The following is a 22913-nucleotide window of genomic DNA, read 5'->3' as shown; positions in this document are numbered from 1 at the left end:
CAGTTGGATAAGATCAAAAGACATGAATTAATACACCATCTCCTGAATTGTATCTCCAAAAACAAGATGACTATAAACAAGCTTTATTAAGCATTCTTTAATATATTCTATCTACACAAAGCAAGTCATCATTTTAATCTCATTTTAACATCTTAGGAAATGAAATTTCATATTGTTTATAAGTGACCTGCCATCAGCTTCTCAGGACAGGATGGTTAAGTTTATTATTCCAGAATTTGTGAAAATAACTAAATCACTTTCATCAATTTATAATAAAAAAGGATTATTGGCTTAGGAGGTACAGTTACCCTCTTTAGAACCCCTGTGGAACTTCAGAAGCAATAGTAGCATCTGGACTAAATAAACTAAATACCAAATGTTTTAGTTGAATAAATTGCCAAGAAGCACTATGTAAATCAAATATAGTTTTAAAAATGCTTTCTTAAAACCAAGTTAATAAGAGGCCCGATTCACCTTCTACGTGTGTGAAAGAGAGAGAGCAAGAGAGAAAGGAGGCTGGGGAGAGTAGATGCTATTTTTTAAAATTGTGAATATTTCATAATGGTCAAAATATATCCAATGTTGTCCACATTTGTTTTTCAGCATTGAAATGTATTCCAGCACAAACAGGGATCCCAAGATTTGCCAAAATTTTTATGGCCTCAAGGTGAGACCAAAGAACAGCTGAATTCTGAACTTTATTTACTTGTGGAAATGTGTTCCTTCTGACAAATGTTTCCCACAGAATAAACCATTTGATTTTCATAATTTCTACTGCCATCATCGTCCTATTCATAATATTCTGGAAGATTGTCATAGGTTTTCTCACAAAATGACTGCAATGAGATAATTACAAGTCACAAAGCATCTGTGTGATGTTCTCTCTGACCTAATCATGCTTTCTTCCTGCCATTCCAACTGTTATTTTCCATTTTTGTGTGTGTAAATAGCCTTACTTCCAAAGAAAGCATTGGTCTGCAACCATTGATTGTTTTTAATTTTTAAGAAGCTTATAGAAGAAAAAAAATGTGGAAAGTCAATTTGGATAAGGATTCCAAAAGATTCCAAGAGAATTAATGATGTATTTATTGATCACAGATCTTGAGTACAAATGTTTACAAAAAACAATATGATTTCCATCAATGAATACTTTGTTTACAATCACCTGATTGTGATGTAGACCAGAATATAGTTTATTTCTGATGTAGACTAGAATATAGTTTATAGATAGACATGGTCACCTAGATTTCTCATTTACAGTATCTTTGTGCCATTACTTCTATCTACTTTACTAAAAATGATTAGAAGCAATATGCTTTAGGTTTCCATCTTCTTTAATTTACTTTTTTAAAAGAGCTACATTAACATATTCATAGAAATCTCTTGGCACTGGCTGTAAACAATGAATTATGTTCAGGACTGCAGCCAGAAATAAGATATGTCAGAGGTCTATTACCCATTCAATCGAGAATCAGTAAATTGCCCAAGGGCATTGCCTTAAATGGGAAAGGGTAAAATAACTGAAACTGAGGCCCCAAATGTATCTGGAACTCAATCATATTGTTGATTTAGAATATACCAAGCATTTTTTGTAGTTGTCAGACTTAATTTAGCTTTTGCTGACATGAATGGACTGGCTTAAGATTTCAAGATAACAAAGGTTTTCTTTTCCTCCAATTTTTCACCTGCATGCAGCAAGTAGTGTGATTTTTAGGATAACTAGCATAAACATTTGGATTTCTGTTAAACTGTACTACTATAAAGCTGATCCCTGGACTAAAGGAACTTGTTTTTAGGCTTTAAGAGCTAATCCAGATCTGAGATAAGACCTTATGCTTTGATAATGTCATTGTTCTAGTCCAACAGAAAATACGACAATAAAAATGTTCCGACAAATTTATTTTGCATATCGTATTCTGCCTTTTTAACTCAGTAGACCACCTGGGTTGGATTGAGACCCAGGAGAAATATTGCTCTAAGTTACTTCATGGACTTTGGCCTAATATCAGTATTTTTTATTTTTTTGACACAGACATTGTAGGATACTGTGTCTTGTTAGACAACATTAGTTCTTTAGAAAAATTGTAAAGAGAGACAGAGAAAGAAGGGGGGAGAGAGAGAGATTCTGCAAAATACTAGATGGACTAGATCTTCTGAAACATTAATTTTCTAATTTTGAGTTACATTTATTTCTACAAAGAGATATTTTCATTTCTTGTGTGTGACATATACTTGTACAAAATAGAATCTTGTTTAAAATCATGGGATGTCTCACAATTTCACTTTGGAGTCTAGAAATTATATTTAATAGTTTTTGAGGAAACTATACTGAGATAGGTATAAGGAGAGGCAACAATACAATAAATAGGCTAATGTCATATACACGTGGGTATAATTTTCCTTTTTTCCTTTCTTTATTTCTAAAACATTTGAATGGTTTTTTTTTTTTTAAAAAATAGTTTATTTCATGAGAAAGAAAAGTGCTGGAAACCATTGTGCAAAATTTGTTAGTAAGAATTAGAAGAATTCTAATTGGTAAGAATTAAAAAGACTTCAGAAACTGTAAAATATGCCTTAAAAGATATAAAGTCCTAGTACTGCAGGTTGTCCACTTCTATAATCTGTAACTTTCAAATACCTTGAAATAATGGAATGTATTTTTAATGTTCTAATACTTACCAAATTATTGAGTATGTTCAAGCTGTTTTGGAAATTATGTCCATCATATTTTTAATCATCAGTGACATGATAGGATGATAAAAGAATGGTATAATAATGCATGATTACCAATAATCATATATTCCTATGTGCATAAAATGACATTGCCTTTTCTTACTGCAAATTCTGATGTTTGGTTTTTCTTGTTGAACAAGAAATCTTAATAAATTAAAGATTCAGAGATTCTAATATATGTCTTAAATGATACTAGATTATGTTTTTTTTACTTAAAATGCTTGAAAGACTAAAATGCATATAAAGGTTGACCATATGTTCAGTCCTATTATCACTTTCAAAAATGTAATATATATATAACCTCCAGCAAGACTAGATATACCCAAAGTTAATGGGCTGCCTATGGACCATGATCGTCACAGAATTATTATTATTAGCACATGGCATTATTAAATTAGCCAGGAGACCACATCGTTAATGCAGAGTAATAGTGTGGTTTCCAATTTACTAGCTCTGTTGTGATACATGCTCACATTTCCCATTTGTCACAGGGGGACGAGCTAGCTTCACACCAGAAAGACATTGCTCTTCCTGCAATGTCATCCAAGCATCACAAGTGGGAAGGGTCGGAGCCAGCAGGAATCTGACTACCTGTACGAAGAACCAGCTTGTCTTCCCACCAAAGTGGCACCTATTTATTTATTCGCATAGAACATGCTTCAACATAGAAACAGCTAGGCGGGCAGAAACTAAGACAACTGATGGGAGCACACCTTTCCACACAGGGCTTGAACCACTAGGCTTGAACCACTAGACCAAAGACCATTTCCAGCATCATTAAGCCACTACCATCACAGAAGGAAATGGAAGATGGAAATCTGTCAATGAAACAGATGAATAGATGTAATTTCCTGTTGATTCTTGACAGTAAATAACAACAATCATATATACAGAAGCGGAGGATAAATAGGATAACCACTTCCTTGCCCCTAAAAAGATAGGAAAGAAAAAAAACAAATAACCAGACCAAGCATCAAGTTGGCCTTTCTTCAATGTCATCTTTTTAGAGGAGGCAAGTTAACAATTTTCCAATATGGAATGGTTTGTTTCTCAATATTCTTTATAATTGGGCCATTCCTTTTATGTGGAAATAGTCATCTGTGCTAACTCCCACCTGCAAACTAAGGTGAAAGAGTTTATCATTTCTTAATTAATTAATTGAATTAGGACAATGTTTATTCAGACAAACTGTTTAATAAAATAGTCTAGATGGAAACACATATAATAATGAGAAATATATATCTGTAAATAACCAAGTTAAAGCTTACTATATTTAATATCATGAATCACAAGTGAGATTTGTACAGCAACTACTTTATTATTTTCAAATGCAAACTTTTGCATTTAGTTTGCTATTTTACAATTTTACAAACTAGGTATAAAAGACCATAAATAAATGACATAAGTTATGTGTACCTAACATTGATGGAGAGGGAAAAATTACAAATTAAAATAAAATAGAAAATCTATATTTCTATCTGAGATATTGTTCAAATCTGCAAACCCAAGCAATGCACTGTTAAGATTTCTTTTCTCCCCAGTATGGACTAAAGTATCATATGCCTCATACATTCTAATTTTTTAAAACAGTCCTTGCATATTCCAACACATTTGCAGTGATACAAAAAATAAATGCACTCTCTTTTTTTTTTAACTTCTTAATCTGTCTAATTAATATTCAGGATGCTTTCTTTCTGGTTATGAAAATGCATGTAAAAGAAAAATACTGCTTTGAAGTTCTGGTTACTGGCTAGAACCAGCTTTTTGTTTTATACATATATATATTTATATATTTAATACACAAATCCATCACAAATTTAATACAGCAAGAAACCTGGACAAACATTAACCAGTGAGGTTGTAAGCAGATATTTCCTTAATGTATAGAGGTTTGCTGTGTTAAAATAGTCCTGTTGATGTCTCTTCTGTAACCAGGAAGAAATGAAGGCCAGTTCTATACAACATTCTGGCTTTTACTGGGCAATGTGTATTGTTTAGTATACTTGATTGCAATTGTGTCCTGGCTTTGCAGTCCATGCAGCTCATGGCTCCTTAATAGTGTTTCATGCCTTTTTATTGCCAACAGCACAAATACCTGAGCCCCAAAAATTGGTTTTAGACTTTGCATTCATGAATACAACAAAAATGGGAGAGGGTAGAGAGAACTGTAGGGATGGAAGGAGAAAAGGCAAAGATGTTTTGATAAAAAATTCCAAAAACGCTAGAAAATTTTAATGCAAAATTTACACATTCTTTTATTTTATTTTTTCTCGCTCAGTAATGTCGGTTTGACTATTCTGTTTTAACTTGTAATGCACTGTATTTCAGCAGAGAAAAACTATTCTGCAATCAGAAAACAGATCAAATATATCAATGGCTGAGCTCAAAATATGGAATGGCAGTATAGTCTCCAGGTTGTCTCCATCCACCTGCTTCCAAAATCGATATATATATATATATAGAAAAGGAAAAGTCTCTATGGTCTATCAATCTTTCTAGCAAGTACCAATTATTATTTGTCAAAGATTATTGTAGCAATGCAGAGAAAATACCCTGGTCACTTTTTTTCAAATTTTAAATGTGTTTTGATCATTTTAAATGTTTTCATATTATTCAGCTGGGTGAGGGGGAAGGAATAATTTGTTCCACGGTCAGTTTATAAGCCCAGAAATTCTTGCAAATGGCACATGGGATAATTCATTTCTGTGAATGGATAAGGATTGCATATTTCTCTTTGTGTTCAACAAGTCTTTTCAATACTGTTTTTCCAGAAAAAGAAAAATAGTCCAGTTCAAAGCAACCTGCTGATGGGTGAAGACTTATATTCTCTATCTACTTTACCTTAAGGTATCACTGATTCAATAATGAACAGCCTTGGCAAGACTAATGTTTATCAATGCTGTTCTTTAGCCATTATGGAACTCATGATGGATCACTCCACAACCAAAGTGAAAATGTCCCTACTCTAGGCTAGAGAACTAATTTTTAAGGTTAGTGTGGCAGCTACATAATATATGTATAGATACAGAACTGGAACATTCAGGAGTATGTGTGTTTTCTCCCTACTGTTGCATAGCTCACCTACTGGCCCGGTAACTCAACAGCCCAGCCACAAACTGTCAAATTATCTTGAGATGCTATCTGCATATTCACAGGTGGCCCTGTGCAACAGGCAACAAACTTATTACATGTGCATGCACGCACGCACATGCATGCATACACACACACACACACACACACACACACACACACACATTAAAGTCATCCATATCCTCACACAATCTTGGAAGCAATAAGTTACTTTCCATTCTATTAAAAAATATTGACATTTTAGCATTGGCACACTTTCCATAAAGTATCGCTGGACTATCATATGCAATTTCAGCTTTTGTTAACTAAGTTCTGCACAGGGGTACATTGCCCTGGTGTCCTTATGGCTCCGATACTAACATTTGGAGAGACATAGCAACAACATGCAAGGGGGGAAAAAAAGACACAGCATGTAGGGGTGTGTGTGTGTGTGTATATGCACGGTGCATGTGTATATATGTCTGTAGGGCTTTTATACAGTACATTCCTTAAGTGGAAATAAAAGAACTTTATCTGGATCTTATATTTGCTTTTTGTTGCTGACAAAACCTTTTCAAAAGGAAGAAATCCAAAGAGATACTCTTCAGGAAGTAAAAGCTGCTTATTCGTGGTCCATTTTCTCTAAGTCAGTGCTGAATAAACTGAGACAATTGAAGGTGCTTGTCTCTAGTCTGTTATCTTCCAGGGTTAAGATGATCACCAGAAAGGCCTGATTTCAAGAAAGCAGGGTCCATTTTGCCTATCAAAGGAAACAAACAAATTCCAAGTCAGAACTTGATATCTCTGATATTTTTAATATCAAAAGGAGAAATACAATGCATGTTTTAAGTTTATCACAGCAAAACCCTACACTGGATATTTTTCTATCTTCCAAATAGTTTTTCCTAAAACACAAGTTACAATAAATGTATGATTTCAGACACTGAAAACATTGAATGCTTTCAAATGGAAAAGCGTCCATTATCTAATTAAAGGGAAAACATAATCATCTTGGAAGTAGTGCATTTTGATCTAGGAAAGTCATATTAGAAAAAGAAGAAAAAAACTTTAGTAGAAGCTGGACTCAGAGATTGAGCTAATGTTACCCAGAGAGTCTTCAATTTATGATCAGTTGCTTTTTGACTGTTAAAAGTTTTATGGCCATGGAACAGATGCCTTATGGACATAAAACACCCCCAGCTGCACTGCTGCCCTTGCAGACACATGACTGCATGTTGAGAGGGCAGCTTCACAACTGGTCATGGTGTTCCATGGTTATGTCACTACAATTCATGATGTTCTTCCAGCAAAAAAAGAGAAAGAAATGAGACAAATGATTGGGTTCACTTAACAAGCACATAATTTGCTTAATGACTGCAGTATTCACTTAATGACCACCATGAAAAAGGCCAGAAAATTACTTCTGGTCACATGGATGTCTTGATTTACAACCAGATTTCTGGTCTTAATTATGGTCATAAAATGAGGACTACCTATATAAATTGGATCCTGCTCCTGGTTTCATTAACAGCAATGTCTTCTAAATTCTCAACTGTGGACATGGAATGCAATTAGAATCAGAATAGACAGCAAGCTAAGTAGACCAATAAGCAGATTCATATACATAACTTTTTTGCAAATAGCATTTCGCTGAACAGTTGTAATACATATACTCACACCAGTGGTGGGTTGCCCCCGGTTCGGACCGGTTCTATAGAACTGGTAGTAAAACCGGCAGGAAGCTCCGCTCACAGACACTAATGTCATCAGAAGCGACCTGCGCATGCGCAGAAGCTTCTGCGCATGTGTAGAAGCAAGGCGCGCACACCTGTGTGATCCCATTGTGAACCGGTAGTAAAGGTAATAGGACCCACCCCCGATTCACACATATTCACAAAGCATATTAAACAAGAAGTTTCAGGAACAAGTAAACTTAGGTGGATCATGTTCAAGCAATTTAAACACAGATTCTGAACATGGATATCAACAGATGAACTTGATGCACTGGAATCAAATTAACTACATAATAGGAAATAAAATATCAAGATGTGCAATTCAATCTCATCCAGCACACTTTCAAATGCAGACTCTGGAACAAACAGTACACAGTATTTATAGATATTTGGTAGAATCCATGCACATTAGGATATCTATGCACAAATGATATGAAATATATAATTTGACTTTTTTTTTTTGTTCATAACATTTGCTGATGATGTCTTGACACATTTGTCATCATTTGCCCCATTGTCCCTCCCAACAAGTACCCTTGCACAGATAGGTTACATTTAGAAAATTAAATAGATGTAAAATATATGGGTTAAACTTAAAAGATAGAGCAATATTTGATTTAGAAAATATGCAGTCAGTATGTAAGATTAATGTAAAGATTATAATCAGACACTCACATGAAAGAAAGTATGGAAAGAGATAAGAATTATTGTGAAAACCAAAGAGGAAAAATATTCCTAAAATGTGGAAAAAGCTCCACCTAATTCATGGCTTCTTGGACAACAATAGCTAAGGGTAAAAAGGCTTTCTGGACAATGAAAACCATGGGTTGAAAAAAAAGATTGACTTCCGGTTGACATTGTGGCATTATCGAATGTGGGGAGTGTGTCTCAGTGAAATCACGCCTAATTCCTTCGTTGGAGGGCCCCATAAAGGGCTAGTGTCACCCTGTAGGGGTGACGAAGAGTTGAAGGGTGCCCTGCAGGTTGCGGAGAGTGACAGCTCTCCCACTTGACTCAGGGCTAATTTCCTTTCATCTGACAATGAAGAGTAGAGACAGCCATTGTGGCTGCCATGAAATTGGGGCAGCTGAAGAAACAAAGAATGGTGCTGGAGCGGTATGGATGAACAGTGATTGGAACTGGGTGAGCTGATTCTTTTTTTTTAAAACCTAAAACCTACCCTAAAGAAAATAAATTTTAGAAAGTAGACTCTTTGAAAAGTTTTTAAGCAGTGACAAAAATCACAGACTGGAAAGAAAAGTTTCTAAGAGAAGACTGCAAAACCTTTAAAAACCTTTTAATTTTTATTGGAAATAAGGCATTTTAAAATGCTGGAATTACTTGTCTGAATTTTGATTATTTGTTTGAATAATTCCAATGGAACATGTCAGATTTTGTGCAATATTGAAAGTTAAGCTGAAGGCGCCATTTACTAGTGAATGGAATAGACATTTTATTCCTATAACCCTGTGAAAAATACTGATAAGACAGAGGAGAAAGTGGAAATAAATAACACCTGGACAACTGCCATGATATCTACTGCTCTATACTTATCTATTTCATGACTACTGGAGGTCTAATGACTAGAACATGGGACATCTAAATAAAGTGACTTTCAAATACTAGGAGTTATGAACTATGAGTTGACTTAAGGAGACATTTGGAAATATTCCTGGATTACTTAAAAAGAACTAATTGACTAAATGTGGGACATAAAGAATTATAATTACTGTATTTCCTGAAAAACAATGTCAGGATTGTGTAAATGGTTTCCAGATCGACTTTCTGAGGTCAAAGATAATTGAGACTCTGGGGCGGTGATAGACCACTGACAGACTATGGAGCAACATTTGGACTTATCAAAAGAAGACAAGATGTTTCAGCAGGGGGAAATAAGTGGGTTGCAAAAAGAAATGGTGTTGATATTTTGAAGCATTTATGATATGATAAGGAATCACAAGGAAATAAAGGATCTAATGAATAACACAGATGGGAAGCTAGAAAGTGTTCAACAAGGGATAATGAACAATGATAAAAAAAACCCAGGAAATAGAGGAGATAATAGAAAGACCAAGAGAAGAGATAGAACAGACAAATCAACAAATAAAACAAGAAGATAAGGCAATAAAGGGCAATAAAGACTTATGAAACAATTCAGGGAAAATGCATACTAAAAGACCAAAAAATGGTACTGGATAAACAGAAAGATATTCTTGAAAAGAAGATAGAGACTTGGGCTGACCCTCTTGAGGCTTGGTAGTAAAAATGGAAGAAACACTTAGGCTAAACAGGAAAGATGTAGATAGAGATAAAGGGAGGAGTTTGGAGGCAAGTCAAAAAATGAATAAGACTTGAAACATTAAAATGGGAAAGAGATGATATATAGAGGAAATGTTTTTGTAACACAAGATTGACTTTACTAGGAGCTAGAACAGAGGCAGAAACAAGAAATAGGGGGAATATTATTATACATATTCCTATATAATATACTAAAAGTAATAGCTAGATATAAAGATTAGATGGTGAAAGATGGTAACACTATGTATGTTTTAATGATATTGTTATTGTCATCAGAAGGGCAGACTAAAATGCTGAACAACTAAATAATCAAGGTCTATATTTTAACACAAATATGTATAATATCATTACAATTACATAAGTATGATTTAAGTAACAAATATTATTAATACTACCTTTACAACTTGTATCCAATGAATGATAACCAGATGTCTCACTGTTCATGTATTGATATTGATGTATATTCAAAAATTTTAAAAAAGTTGATGACTTCCAGTATCAAGAAAGGATAAGGAAACTATCTAAAACGAATGAGATACATGTAAGGGTAACAGATAAATCAAAACAAAAAGCTACTATACAAAGAAATAATGAATAAATAGAGTGGTCAGAATAAAAATGAAAATGAGGCAAAGATGCAAATTCTCTCCAGAACTGTTTTATCTGAAATACTAAATAAGAGACTGGAAGGTTTGGAGTAGGTGATGGCAGAAATCAAAATAAGAGACTGAAGTCTTAACAACTTTACATGTGCTCCTAAAAACACTTTGTCAATTTAAAGTGAAGACTTAGAAAAGGTCATTATTGAAAATAAAACCTGGCAAATGAAAAATCTGAGTTATGTCAAAGACGAATATGTTGTTTTCTTTTCTATATTTTTTATGCTAAGATGACCAAGTTAGTGTTGATTAGTATTAGCTACTGAGATTACAACTGACAGCAAAGTACTGACAGTAGTAATACCAAATATTAAAGTATATCATTATGATAATTTGCTTTATTTACAAAATGTGACATAATTTGCATAGTTTCAAAACATTATGGAAAATTGGTGCACTGTATGCAAAAGTCATTGCTTCTAGTTCTGCTATATCAAATTTTTTCTCTCTTGGGCTTATGGATAGATAAAGATGGAGATGGTTCTGGAGAAATAGAGAGAACATGAAGGATAAGGTGATTTCTTTGCAACAAAGACCAAAATAGTTAAAGCAGTGGTTTTCCACTGGTAACACATGGCTCTGAAAAGAAGACAAATGGAGACAAAAGAGACACACACCTTCAGATTATGGATTGGAGATGACAATTAAAGTACCATGGGCTGCAAGAATAAATCAATGAATTCCTGACCAAATAAGACTGACTTCTCCACTAAGAAATGATTAGCAAGCAGAGAATAGGGACATTATGTTAGATGGTGAGGTACCAGAAAGAAGAATACTATGCTTGGCAATGAAGTAGAGCAAGTAAGGTGGTGGAATATATAAAAGAGACTACAGAAATTGTCCCTGAAACAGCTACTAAATTGAAATAACAAATGTTTGTTCATGCAGTCACCAGAAGTAGAACAAGTTGATCAAATTGATGGCTCTTGAGATATTCTATTCTTATAGATCTCTTATCATCTTGTCTCATATGTCATGCAAAAAGCCATTTTGGCTAGTGAACCTATGTAGTGTTATGGAAATTGAAAGCCAGTTTACTGTAGTGATTAAAGTGATGGACATAAGATTGTGAGTTGTAGTCCACTTTAGGCATGAAAAACTGGTTGGGTATCTCAGGACAGTCACTCTCAGAGTTATTATTATAAAGAAAATAGGAGGAGAAAGGAATATTATTTGTGTTTGCCTTATTATTATAAAAATAATAAATGTGGATAAAAATATTTAAAAACCCTAAAGCATTTTTTAAAAAAATAGTCAGTTTGTTAACAAAATGGTATTAAAATGATTGGCTTTTTTAAAAAAATTAAAGTACATCCTTCCAAATAGGAAAGATTTATGGATAATCCTTTCTCCTCCGCCCCAGAGAGAGGGGGGAGGGAGGGGGAGAGAGAGAGAGAGAGAGAGAGAAAGAGAGACCACATGAAAGAAAGGTTTTATTAAGCTGTCACACTGTATTTCGACAGTATGCAAATTTAGCATCTATTTCCAACAACTTGATTTCAAAAACTCATTCATGAGAGAAACTTGTGGTTAAAATCAACAGCTTGTTGTTACAACTGACAAGAATTGATGACAGTGATGTTGGAAATATGAAAGGTTTTACTTGTCTTTTACTTTTACTTTAGTGTAATTCACTAACTCCTCTGTCTTCCAAATAAATCTGGTGATTTCTAGCAGATCAAATTCCATTGTCATTTATAGCTTATTGTGAAACTATTGTCACAAATAATAGAACTGTAGATCAGAGGGCAACCAAAATTTAATTCATTGAAAGTGATGTTGCTATTGTGAAAATAAGTTTAGTTGAAATGGTCTCCAAAGAAGATTTTTGCTTCATGATATTTGTATTATTTCCACCAATTTATGTGGCTGTACATCCTCTGTTACAAATTACCTCATAATCTAAATTTATAGATGCAATTTCTATGCATGCTTATCTGGGAATATGTCTCACTCAGCTCTATAAGACCACAAGACATGTATGCACATATGTATTTTGTATGTACAGTAGATGTGATGCATGTATGTACAGTATATTTTATTTTGTTTGTTTGTTTTTTCAAATTTGGGACTGCCCAACTCCAGAACAACTCTGGGTAGCTTAAAAATTAAAAATAAAACAAAATAAAAAGCCAGGTATATCAAGAAAAAGAAGACAACTGACTGGAAGAAAGAACAAAAGTATGAAACAGCAAAAAATAAAAAGTAAAATAAAATCAAAGGGTTTCAATGAGTCTAACTCAATAATTGCCTGGGGGAATAGCTATGTCTTTAGCAGTTTGCAGAAAATCAAATTATGGAAGCACCATGAATCTTTGGGGAGAAAATCATTCCACAGTGCTGGAGCCATCACTGAGAAGCCATGCTTCTTAGATTCTTTAGGATAACAATTTCATATTTTCATTCTTATCTAGGTAGTTTACAAAACCCAAAATCAATAAAAACATTAGAAACATAACATAGACGGGCTGGACTAAAAGAAACATGACAATAAAAAGAAACCACAACAGGGAGCCTCTAAACATATTCCCTTGGATCTGGACCAAAGTAGGTATAAAGGATTTTCTGGAATTCCAGGAGACCTGGAGCATGCACATTGTGACTGACCTCACCAGATATGTAAACACAAATAGAAACAAGCCAGTCCCCAAGTAACCAGGTCCTGTGTTATGAAGGCTTTATATGTTGAGGGGTTTTCAGTGCTCTATGAGCTTGCTTGTTTTCTTGCAGACTTTTCATTACCCAAACTAGGTTACATCATCAGTGCTAGGCTTTATAGGTGATAAACAACACTTTGAACTGCACCCAGAAACCAACTTGCAAACAGCTCATGAAGCAGTGGAGACATGTGCTCATATTTTCATTGTTCATGCCATTATACTCTAGCAATGTAGCTCCATGTAGAATGTATTATAATAATTCAGTCAGGAGAGACCAAGGCATGAGTGTCTATCTGAAGGGCCAGATAGCTTTAATCATCCAGGAGATACCAGGATCAAAGAGGTGGCCAAGCTTACAGATTGGAGGATCTTGTCCACTTCCTCAAGAGCTACAAACTCATTACAGACAATCTTACAAGCCATATATCGGACATATCATCTGGACCTGTTGAGTTGGCGTTCCACTCCAAATAATTCCAAGTGACAAATAGCTAAATTATAGACAATCTTGGAATATTTAGCACTATCTCAACTCCCAGTAATGTTAATATAAAGTTATCTACACTTTTTCATATTCATTTATCACATTCTTTTATATGCAAGTAGTGAATTTTAAAATTTAAATTTATGATTTTTCTAGATTATTTTGGCACTGATAGCCCAAGGACATATTCCTTATTATTTTGGTTCTACAATTCTGCAATAAGTCATTTAAGATAAATTGACTGTACCGGTTAATTTAAATAAAGCAAAATTAATCATTTAAAATGCTTTGCACATAATCATTGTCTTAAGACTGATTGTTTAACAACTTTTTGGAAATATGAGAGGCTCAATTTATGATAGCCTTGGAAAGGGCCTAGAGCACTTCCAGCCATTGTGCAGTGTTGCACTGCCCCCGAAATGTGAATACATTTCGGGTTTTTGGCCACTGGCTCACTGTTATTACCAGCTGCATCATCCTGTGGTCACCTAAACATGCTTTTCAATGTTTTCTGCTGCGTTCCAGCATTATTTGCCAATGTAAATATACCATTTTTTTGGAGTATAAGATGTACCTTTTTCCCCAAAAAAAGAGGATGAAAATCTGGGTGCGTTTTATACTCCGAATGTAGCCCCACCCAGCTTCTCAAATGGAGGTTTCAGAGGCTGAAAAAAGCATCAGAAATGAAGCTTCAGAAAAGAAGCCCCCAAACAGAGCTTCAGAGGCTTTTTTTCTGAAGCTCTGTTTCAGAGGCTTTCAGAGGAAGGAAAAAAAGTTTTTTCTGAAACGGAGTTTCACAAGTTTCAGAGGCAGAAAAAAAAGCAAAAAAAAGCAAGGTACAGAGCTCACAACCAAGGAACCTATTGCTAAAATTCACCTCTGGAAACAGAGGTGATTGGGGGTATTCTGGGAGACTGATCCACCTGCCAATCAGCTTTTTTCTTATTTTCCTCCCCAAAAACTAAGGTGCGTCTTATACTCCGAAAAATATGGTATATATACCGTGTTTTCCCAAAAATAAGACCCTGTCTTATATTTTTTTGAACCCTGAAATAAGCGCTTGGCCTTATTGCCCTGTGCTCAAAAACCCGATTGGGGTCTTTTACTACAGAGATGCTTAAGTTTCCATGTGAATCATCCCATGCTTTTTAACAAACAAATAAGTATAAAAGTGAGAATTATAAGGCTCAGTTTGCACAAAGTGACAATCATTGCAAATATGTCAACAAATTATTAAGGGAAAGTGGAGCCCATTGGTGATATCACAATCTCCTATTAAGCACAGAAAAAAGTATAATAAACATCCTTTATGATTTCCACCTCATAAATGCACTGTTTTATTATCATTAATGAAAATTGAAACAACAACAGAATACTTCCACTGACCTTTGCAGTATTGCACTGTCAGTGGCCTCTTGAAGGATGGTTAGATGCAGATTTGGAAAATCCATCATTAAGAATGGCTGACTAGTAAGATGATTTCTAGAACCATGACAGATATACTCAGTATAATGCAACCACAACCAACATTCTTCCCTCGATAAAAGAAAATAAATAAATCCAGTAATCCGTGAAGGTTGCTCCCTGTCTTAGATTGCAAGTGGATAAATCTTGAGAGGCACTGATCATCCAAATATTTTCCTTTAAGCTTTCTGCAGAGTACCATGGATGCCTAGAATATGCCAACATTTCCTGGTTCAGAAGATTCTTTGTTCCAATAAAAGATGAAGGGAAAAAAATGGTTTATCCACAGATCAAACACAATAATTGTAATCCCATGGCTGCTGGGGTGAACAACAGTATTTCCTTTGTTTAAGCGCAGTATCTGGCAGGAAACACAGCTTCAGAAGTTGAATGGATGTTTTATAGATACAAGTATATTACATAATGCTGATCCACATATAAGTGTATTCCAGGAAACAATTTGTTCCAGGCTTGTTCTCAAATGACGACCTGTCATTATTGTAGGTTCCCTCCTTGCAACACTATTAGCAATCTTTATATATCAAACAGTGCTGCAAATCATTATTATTGTTATTTCAATGGCAAGGAGAAGAAGTAAAAAAAGTGCAGTTCTTCAATTAAAGTGCATGGATGAGGTAAACTAATTTCAAGAGTTTAGAGTTTATTCAGTACTGTCTCAAACTGGAACCATCCTGCCGTGCATTTGTTGCATTTGGGTCCTCATTGCTTGGACGCTGTTCAAAATCTTATTCTGGTGTGCAATGGCAGTAATTCCAATTCTTGCCAGGTCACTACATGAATTAAAAAAAAAAAAAGAATGAGCCAAGAAATAAGAACTTTATGCCAAATATGTAACTATCATTATCAACAAGAGATCTATAATAATAATGAAAATCAAGGTGAATTTATATAAATTCTTAATTAAATGTCCTAATGTATTGTATTTTGTCTGTTTTATTGAGGTTTATTATAACATAAAATACAATGAAAATAAAGACTAAGAAAAAAAGGGAGATGATGCAGGATTTTTTTAAAATAGTGGTTAACTTCCAACCTAATTATCTATAATTTCCAGCATGGTAAAATGTTAATATAGCTTAAACTTTTTACAATTACCTATAATTATTATAAGCCAATTCTATTATGACACGATTATTAAATCTTCAAACTAAATTCTAAAATTTCTTTTTTTTTCTATTTCAAGCATAAAAACCAGAAGCAATATCCCAATAGAATGTCTGAGTGCACTGTAGAAAGTATTTGCAAATTATATCCATTTCAATATTCTACTATTAAAGGCATATCAACATTCTAGTGACTGATTAAATTTAATCTGATTAAATACAGTTTTATAAAAAAAAAATTGTTAATACTGCTGAGTACTTACTCCTGGTTCATATGCACCACAGCCTCTAAGGTAGTATAGCTGGCAGCTGTGAAGTTATCCTTATATCGCTCCATTTTAATAGCCTGAAGCCAATCACCAACAGAAACTACACTTGAGAATTCAGGAGAACTTGGATCCAGCAAAGCAGTATTAGGCCTAGACCAAATACAAACACATTGTTTTAATTAACAAGGAAAGCATCTGGATTTTAAACTTTTCAGTTATTTTGTATAGTTAGAAGTACAAGATTTATGCATATTTTCTGGGGAAAAATGGTTTGTATTTTGCTTGATGGGAAAGACTTTAAATTTGTGAATGGTTTAAATATACACAATTCTTTTTTTTAAAGCAGACACACTGCTAAAGAGAAGTTCGCTGAGGATGGGCTCCAGCACAAGTCCAAAAGCTCAGAAGATAAAACTTCTAGTCCTGGTGACTGACCCAGATTGAATCCTGCAAAAAAATCTTCATTAATAGTACAAATGAGGTTCTGAGGATTATGGTGAATTGTAAATGAATTAAGTCCTCTCCCATATAGACCATATCAACTAACAAAAAAAAAAAAAAAACCTTCACCACAAATGTTGATTTAATACATCTGAAACACCAGTAATGAAAAGTATGGCCCTTCATACAATCTGGAAATGCAGAATTTAGAAAAAGCTTCCATCAGGCCTCTTCCTGGCCAGATATTTAAATAATTCCATTCAAAGCAGGTACAGCGAAGAATTAATCTATTTTAACCAATTTCTGACTAATATATATATACGCAAAATGCTAGCACTGACCACTCATGGCTTCAATTTTTGCAATTTCTACTTTTTAATGATGTAACTTTTTACAAAATATTTTAATTTGAAAAGTCCATATAGTAGTGGAAACTTTTACATGTTGTGTACCATTTTTAAATAAACCACAACAAATATTTATTATTATTAAAATAAAGGAAAATTTAGTGCTTTTATTTATTTCAAGTGTGGATAATCAAAGATTGCAAGCATCTTGTATGAGAAAAATATTCCTTTTAATCTTTAACTTTGCCAATTTTTTTCAATAGCCTTAAAAGAACACTTCTTTGGTAGTCTGCATTGTTCAAAGCTGTATCTAAATATACACACCCATTCTTTTCAGGATATTTGATGCTGGTGTTAAAAGGAACTTCATAACAATAAACACTCAAGATCAGATTCTACATGACAGGAAAAGCTAAAATAGTCTAAGATATATGCTTATCAGAAAATTGGAATCAAACATTGCTGGTAGAGATTAAACACCTGATAATAATCTGGCCTTCCTTCTTAAATAATTAAATAGTGGCAGGTGAGTACACTTGTCATAGTACAGGTGCAGTTAGAACAAACTAGAAGAAACAAGAAGAGAGCTACTTTTCTGAATGTAAAATGAGAATGATTTTTTTTTAAAAAAAAAACACTTTTCTTTAAACGTGTATTGTGAGCATTTAAATTTAATATTGTTCATTCCTCTACTCATTTAATGCCCCTCACTGAACTAATTTAGGGGTGTGCAATTTCCCTCGAGATAAAGATATTCGTTTTTTGGAATATTTTGTTTTCTTATCACCTTTTCTCTCTGGCTAGTCATGACATCTTGTTCCAAGGGACACATGATTGTTTATGCTCTTTAGGGGAATTCTCTGTTCCTTGTGATAAGAGGTATTAAAAAATAATAAAAAAAATTGCAAAGCATGACAACATATATTAAATTTCTTTTAAACTCAGCTGAATGGAATGTATTTATTCCTGTGCCCATGGCAATATTACTTCAATTAGAGTTACATAAAAAAGTTGTATTACTATTACTTACATTAAAAATATGATATGAAAAATTGGAGGTTTCCACCAAAATATTATATTAGCTATGGGTTGGGTCCAAAGTATCTGATATACAAATGGTGGTTTATGTTCTGAAGTGCTGCTAGAATAGGACTGTAAAATTTGGAAAAATTTAGATGACACTAAAGAGAAAATGCTATGTCTTTCCTGTCATCTGATGGTTATACAGATTGTGGTGGCCCAATTATGGTAGCCTATTTAAAGAAGGTAAAATAATTACATTTTCAATCTAATTCTGAATTATACTTAGTCAGAACTCTATTTTAGCTGAGTATAGTATACTCTATTCAGAATACCACTCATGATTTGAAATTAATGTTTTTCTCAGCCTTACTTGAAGAGGTATACATAGGTTTGAGCTTGGAACAGTTGCATGAAAGAGAGTCTCATGCTCTGCTACCTAAGTAAAAGTATGATTCATGAGTTGGGAACTGGAGGAGCTAGGGATTGTAGGCTTGGGAAAGCCTTCTGCCAACTTCCTTCTGTGAAATTCAACTTCATGTAGGTTTCTAATATAAACCCCAATTTACAATGATACATGAATAGAGCAAATTACAAATTATCCCAGCTGCATCCAAGGTAGCGTACTACTTTTTTTTGCTTGACAGAAAGAAAAGGTCACCTATTCAAATTGCTCCATTAAAAGGCATTTAAATGAAAAATTAACAACAGAACTTTCAATTTTAGTCTTCTAGAGTCATCATTTTTCATAGAAAAGCCTTCTCAGACAAGCCAGTTGCCCCCAATTTGGTTCCCATCAGATATGTTTGTGTGTAAATTTCATTACCAGCCAGCTATGTTGGCTGAGGATGAATTTGTAGTATTACATATCAGACTACATCATGTTAGAAAAGGGTAAAAAAATGCTTTTAATTTTAAGAATTGTCACCAATGACCATTACGGTTTTGGCTGGCTTCTTTCTATCCACTGCTTTGGACTCTTTTACATGAACTTCCCTTCAGCAGGGGTAAAATGCACTTACCTTAGCTATCGGATCAGGAATGTGAGTGTGTGCGCTCTCATGAGCGCCGCTTCTGCGCATGCGCAGAGGGTCAAAAACAGGACGTGATGACGTCCCAGCAGGTGGGCTGGCTCTACTGCCTCACACGAGCCAGATAGATCCAGCCACATTTCACCGCTGCCCTTCAGGCAAGCTGTTCAAGGCAATTGTGACTTTCACTCGGCACGTGTGAATAACTATGCATTCCATTCTACTTTCTGTATTTTCCATTCCACTGAAAGTACCGTCTTTTCCGGCATATAAGACGACTTTTTAACACATGAAAATCTTCTCAAAAGTCGGGGGTCGTCTTATACGCCGGGTGTAGTTCTCCTGTAACCAGGCAGACCAGCCCGAAAGGCTCTGACGAGCCTTAAATGGCTCTGGCGATCCCAGCTCTGGCGATCCCAGCTCTGACAATCCCAGCTGAGTTCCCTGCAACTCAGCTGGGATCGCCAGAAACCACGTAAAAGGGAAAAAGTTTTTTCCCTTTTACTCTGACGATCCCAGCTCTGATGATCCCAGCTGAGTTCCCTGCAACTCAGCTGGGATCGCCAGAAACCACGTAAAAGGGAAAAAGTTTTTTCCCTTTTACTCTGAGGATCCCAGCTCTGACGATCCCAGCTGAGTTCCCTGCAACTCAGCTGGGATCGCCAGAAACCACGTAAAAGGGAAAAAGTTTTTTCCCTTTTACTCTGAGGATCCCAGCTCTGACGATCCCAGCTGAGTTCCCTGCAACTCAGCTGGGATCGCCAGAAACCACGTAAAAGGGAAAAAGTTTTTTCCCTTTTACTCTGAGGATCCCAGCTCTGACGATCCCAGCTGAGTTCCCTGCAACTCAGCTGGCATCGCCAGAACCATGGCTCTGACGGTCCCAGTTCTGACGGTCGATCCCATCCCAGCTGAGTTCCCTGCAACTCAGCTGGGATGGCCAGAGCCATGTAAAAGGGAAAAAGTTTTCCCCCTCCAGCTTGCTTACCTCAGCTGCTAATTGCAACGCTTGCCTTGCTTTGCTTGCTTGAATCTATTCAGGCAAGCAAGCAACTCCCTGCCTGCAATCAAGCAAGGAGTTAGTTGTGGACTTCAACTCCCAGAATTCCTCAGCCAGCAAAGCAAAGCTGGCTGAGGAATTCTGGGAGTTGAAGTCTACAAGTCTTAAAGTTGCCAAGGTTGGAGACCCCTGTTCTATTGGGTAAGTTTTTTTCCCCTTTGGGAGCTTTAAAAAAAATAGTCAATTGGGTTTTTTTTAGTTGTTCTTTTTTAGACCTAGCCATTTAGGAAGCCGTTTAGGAAGTTTTAAATTTAGCTTTCATATAAAAATAAAAATAAAATAAAATAAAATAATATTTGTGCAGCTTTCTGAGATTTAGTGTGTTTCTGTAGTGTTTCACTCCAACTACACAAACACACAAAATCTCACAAAGCTGTATGTGGAATTTTGTGTGTGTAAAGTGTGAAAGTTGGTTTTTTGGACTTTTTGTGGCTGTGTGAGGTTCCTGCTTGTTGCAGGGGCCATTTTGGGTCTAGCACAGCTGCTTTTACATTGTGGGTGAGCCAGTTGTGTTGTGTTGTGTGTGTTTAGAGTGTGAAAGTTTTTTGGGGGGGCTTTTTGTGGCTGTGTGAGGTTCCTGCTTGTTACAGGGGCCATTTTGGGTCTAGCACAGCTGCTTTTACATTGTAGGTGAGCCAGTTGATGTTTTTTAATTTTTATTTGGTGTGCATTGGAAGAGGGGCAGTCTTATATGGCAAGTATAGCCCAAACCCTATATTTTAACAGGAAAAGTTGGGGGTCGTCTTATATGCCCAGTCGTCTTATACGCCGGAAAATACGGTATTACGGATTATTCTGTGCATGCATGTTTGTGTTCACTGGAAGCAGGAACCTTTCTATATAGAGAATACACCCATCTATTAGATACTTTCCGTAATAATAATAAAGTTCAGGCACAGCTAGGTAAGGCAGCTACTTAGATTTACCTTGACATAATGATTAGATTCTTGCCAGGACCTTGTGTCCACGAAAGAATCATTGGAACAGGATCATAATTAAAATGCACATACAATATTTATTTTAATATTTTGGATATGTAAAGGGTAAATATATAGAGTAAGGTTATTTTGGGAAGTATATCTACTATTAAGTATATCTACTATTTTATACTGGTAAAATATAAGTAGCCTGGTCAGAACTATGAAACATAATTCAGTTTAGCACAACTGTTGAACTGAATTACAATTGGCTGTCACTACCAATATTTTCGCTCATCTATTGCTGTTAGAAAAATACAACTGACCTGGAGCTTTCTGAGCCTGTCCTCTTCAAGCTATTGGGATTGCGGATGAGTTTGTCTAACATGTTGACAATCTGTCCAAATTTAGGTCTGTCACTACGTTCTTTCTGCCAGCAATCCAGCATCAACTGATGTAGAGCGATGGGGCAGTCCATTGGGGGTGGAAGCCGATAGCCTTCTTCAATGGCTTTAATAACCTAATAAACATAGGAAAACAATATTTTAGGAGACATTTTAATGCAGAGAAGCAAAGCAAGTTTCATTTAGTTTTGGCATCAATCAAAAATTATCTTTATACTGTATAAGAAATCCCTCAATACGTTTATATTTAATCACTTGTAGTGTTAAAATAATGGAAAGTAATGTCATATGAAATGTACAGATAATAAACATAGGCCAAAATACACACCTTAAAATTGGGATCAGAGGAAAAATTGTTAGATAATGGTATAATGCCAGAATACTTTAAAAAAGTTATTAGATTGTGATAGAGGTTTAAATGTTGTGTTGCAAGCTACCAGAGTTACATATTTATGAAATGGGTGGCTATGTAAATTTGGCAAGTAAGGCAAATATTGTTCCAATTACAAAAAGGTAAAATAAAGGACATATGTAACTACATTCCAGTTACCTTGGTATTGTTATTGGGCAAAATGTCTATTAAACAATTTATTTGTGAAAATTTATAAAATAGTATACATCTTGATAAGGATCCACCCAGGGGTGAAATCCAGCCGGTTCTTACAGGTTCTGGAAAACCGGTAGCAGAAATTTTGAGCAGTTCGGAGAACTGGCAGCGGAAACTTTGAGTAGTTCAGAGAACTGGCAGCGGAAACTTTGAGTAGTTCGGAGAACTGGCAAATACCACCTCTGGCTGGCCTCAGAGTGGGATGGGAATGGAGATTTTGCAATATCCTTCCCCCAGAAGTGGGGAGGGAATGGGGATTTTGCAGTATCCTTCCCCTGGAGTGGGGTGGGAATGGAGATTTTGCAGTATCCTTCCCCTGCCATGCCCACCAAGCCACACCCACGAAGCCACACCACATCCAGCAAGCCACACCCACAGAACCGGTAGTAAAAAAAATTGGATTTCACCACTGGATCCACCTATTAAGAAGTCATATATGACTTAATATGATCTAAACATGATCATGACCATGAAAAAGAGGTGGACATAATTTAACTTAACCTGCATAGAATTCTAGTATACAAAATAGCACAATGAGAATAAACTATATGACTGTTAGGTCCAGAGATGACTGAAGCATTCTACTCAGG

General features: G+C 35.2%; 1 protein-coding gene across 2 annotated transcripts in view; it reads right to left on the bottom strand.

The window, feature by feature from the left end:
- Positions 1-4029: 4029 nt before the first annotated feature.
- The window catches only part of EPHA4 (EPH receptor A4), a 171715-nt gene continuing 152831 nt past the window's right edge, over positions 4030-22913 (bottom strand). For both annotated transcript variants that reach the window (XM_034439431.3, XM_034439433.3), the window contains exons 15-18: positions 21639-21832; positions 16491-16646; positions 15026-15894; positions 4030-6562 (exon numbers count right to left, since the gene is read on the bottom strand). In XM_034439431.3, the coding sequence (XP_034295322.1) occupies positions 15780-15894; positions 16491-16646; positions 21639-21832 (465 nt within the window). In that variant the 3' untranslated portion in view covers positions 4030-6562; positions 15026-15779. The remainder of the gene's footprint in view (positions 6563-15025; positions 15895-16490; positions 16647-21638; positions 21833-22913) is intronic.

Source organism: Pantherophis guttatus, chromosome 6 (assembly GCF_059756535.1).
Source record: "Pantherophis guttatus breed Tessera chromosome 6, ASM5975653v1, whole genome shotgun sequence".
Taxonomy (NCBI): domain Eukaryota; kingdom Metazoa; phylum Chordata; class Lepidosauria; order Squamata; family Colubridae; genus Pantherophis; species Pantherophis guttatus.
The sequence above is the reverse complement of the archived record's forward strand: the minus strand, read 5'-3'. Positions and strand labels throughout refer to the sequence as shown.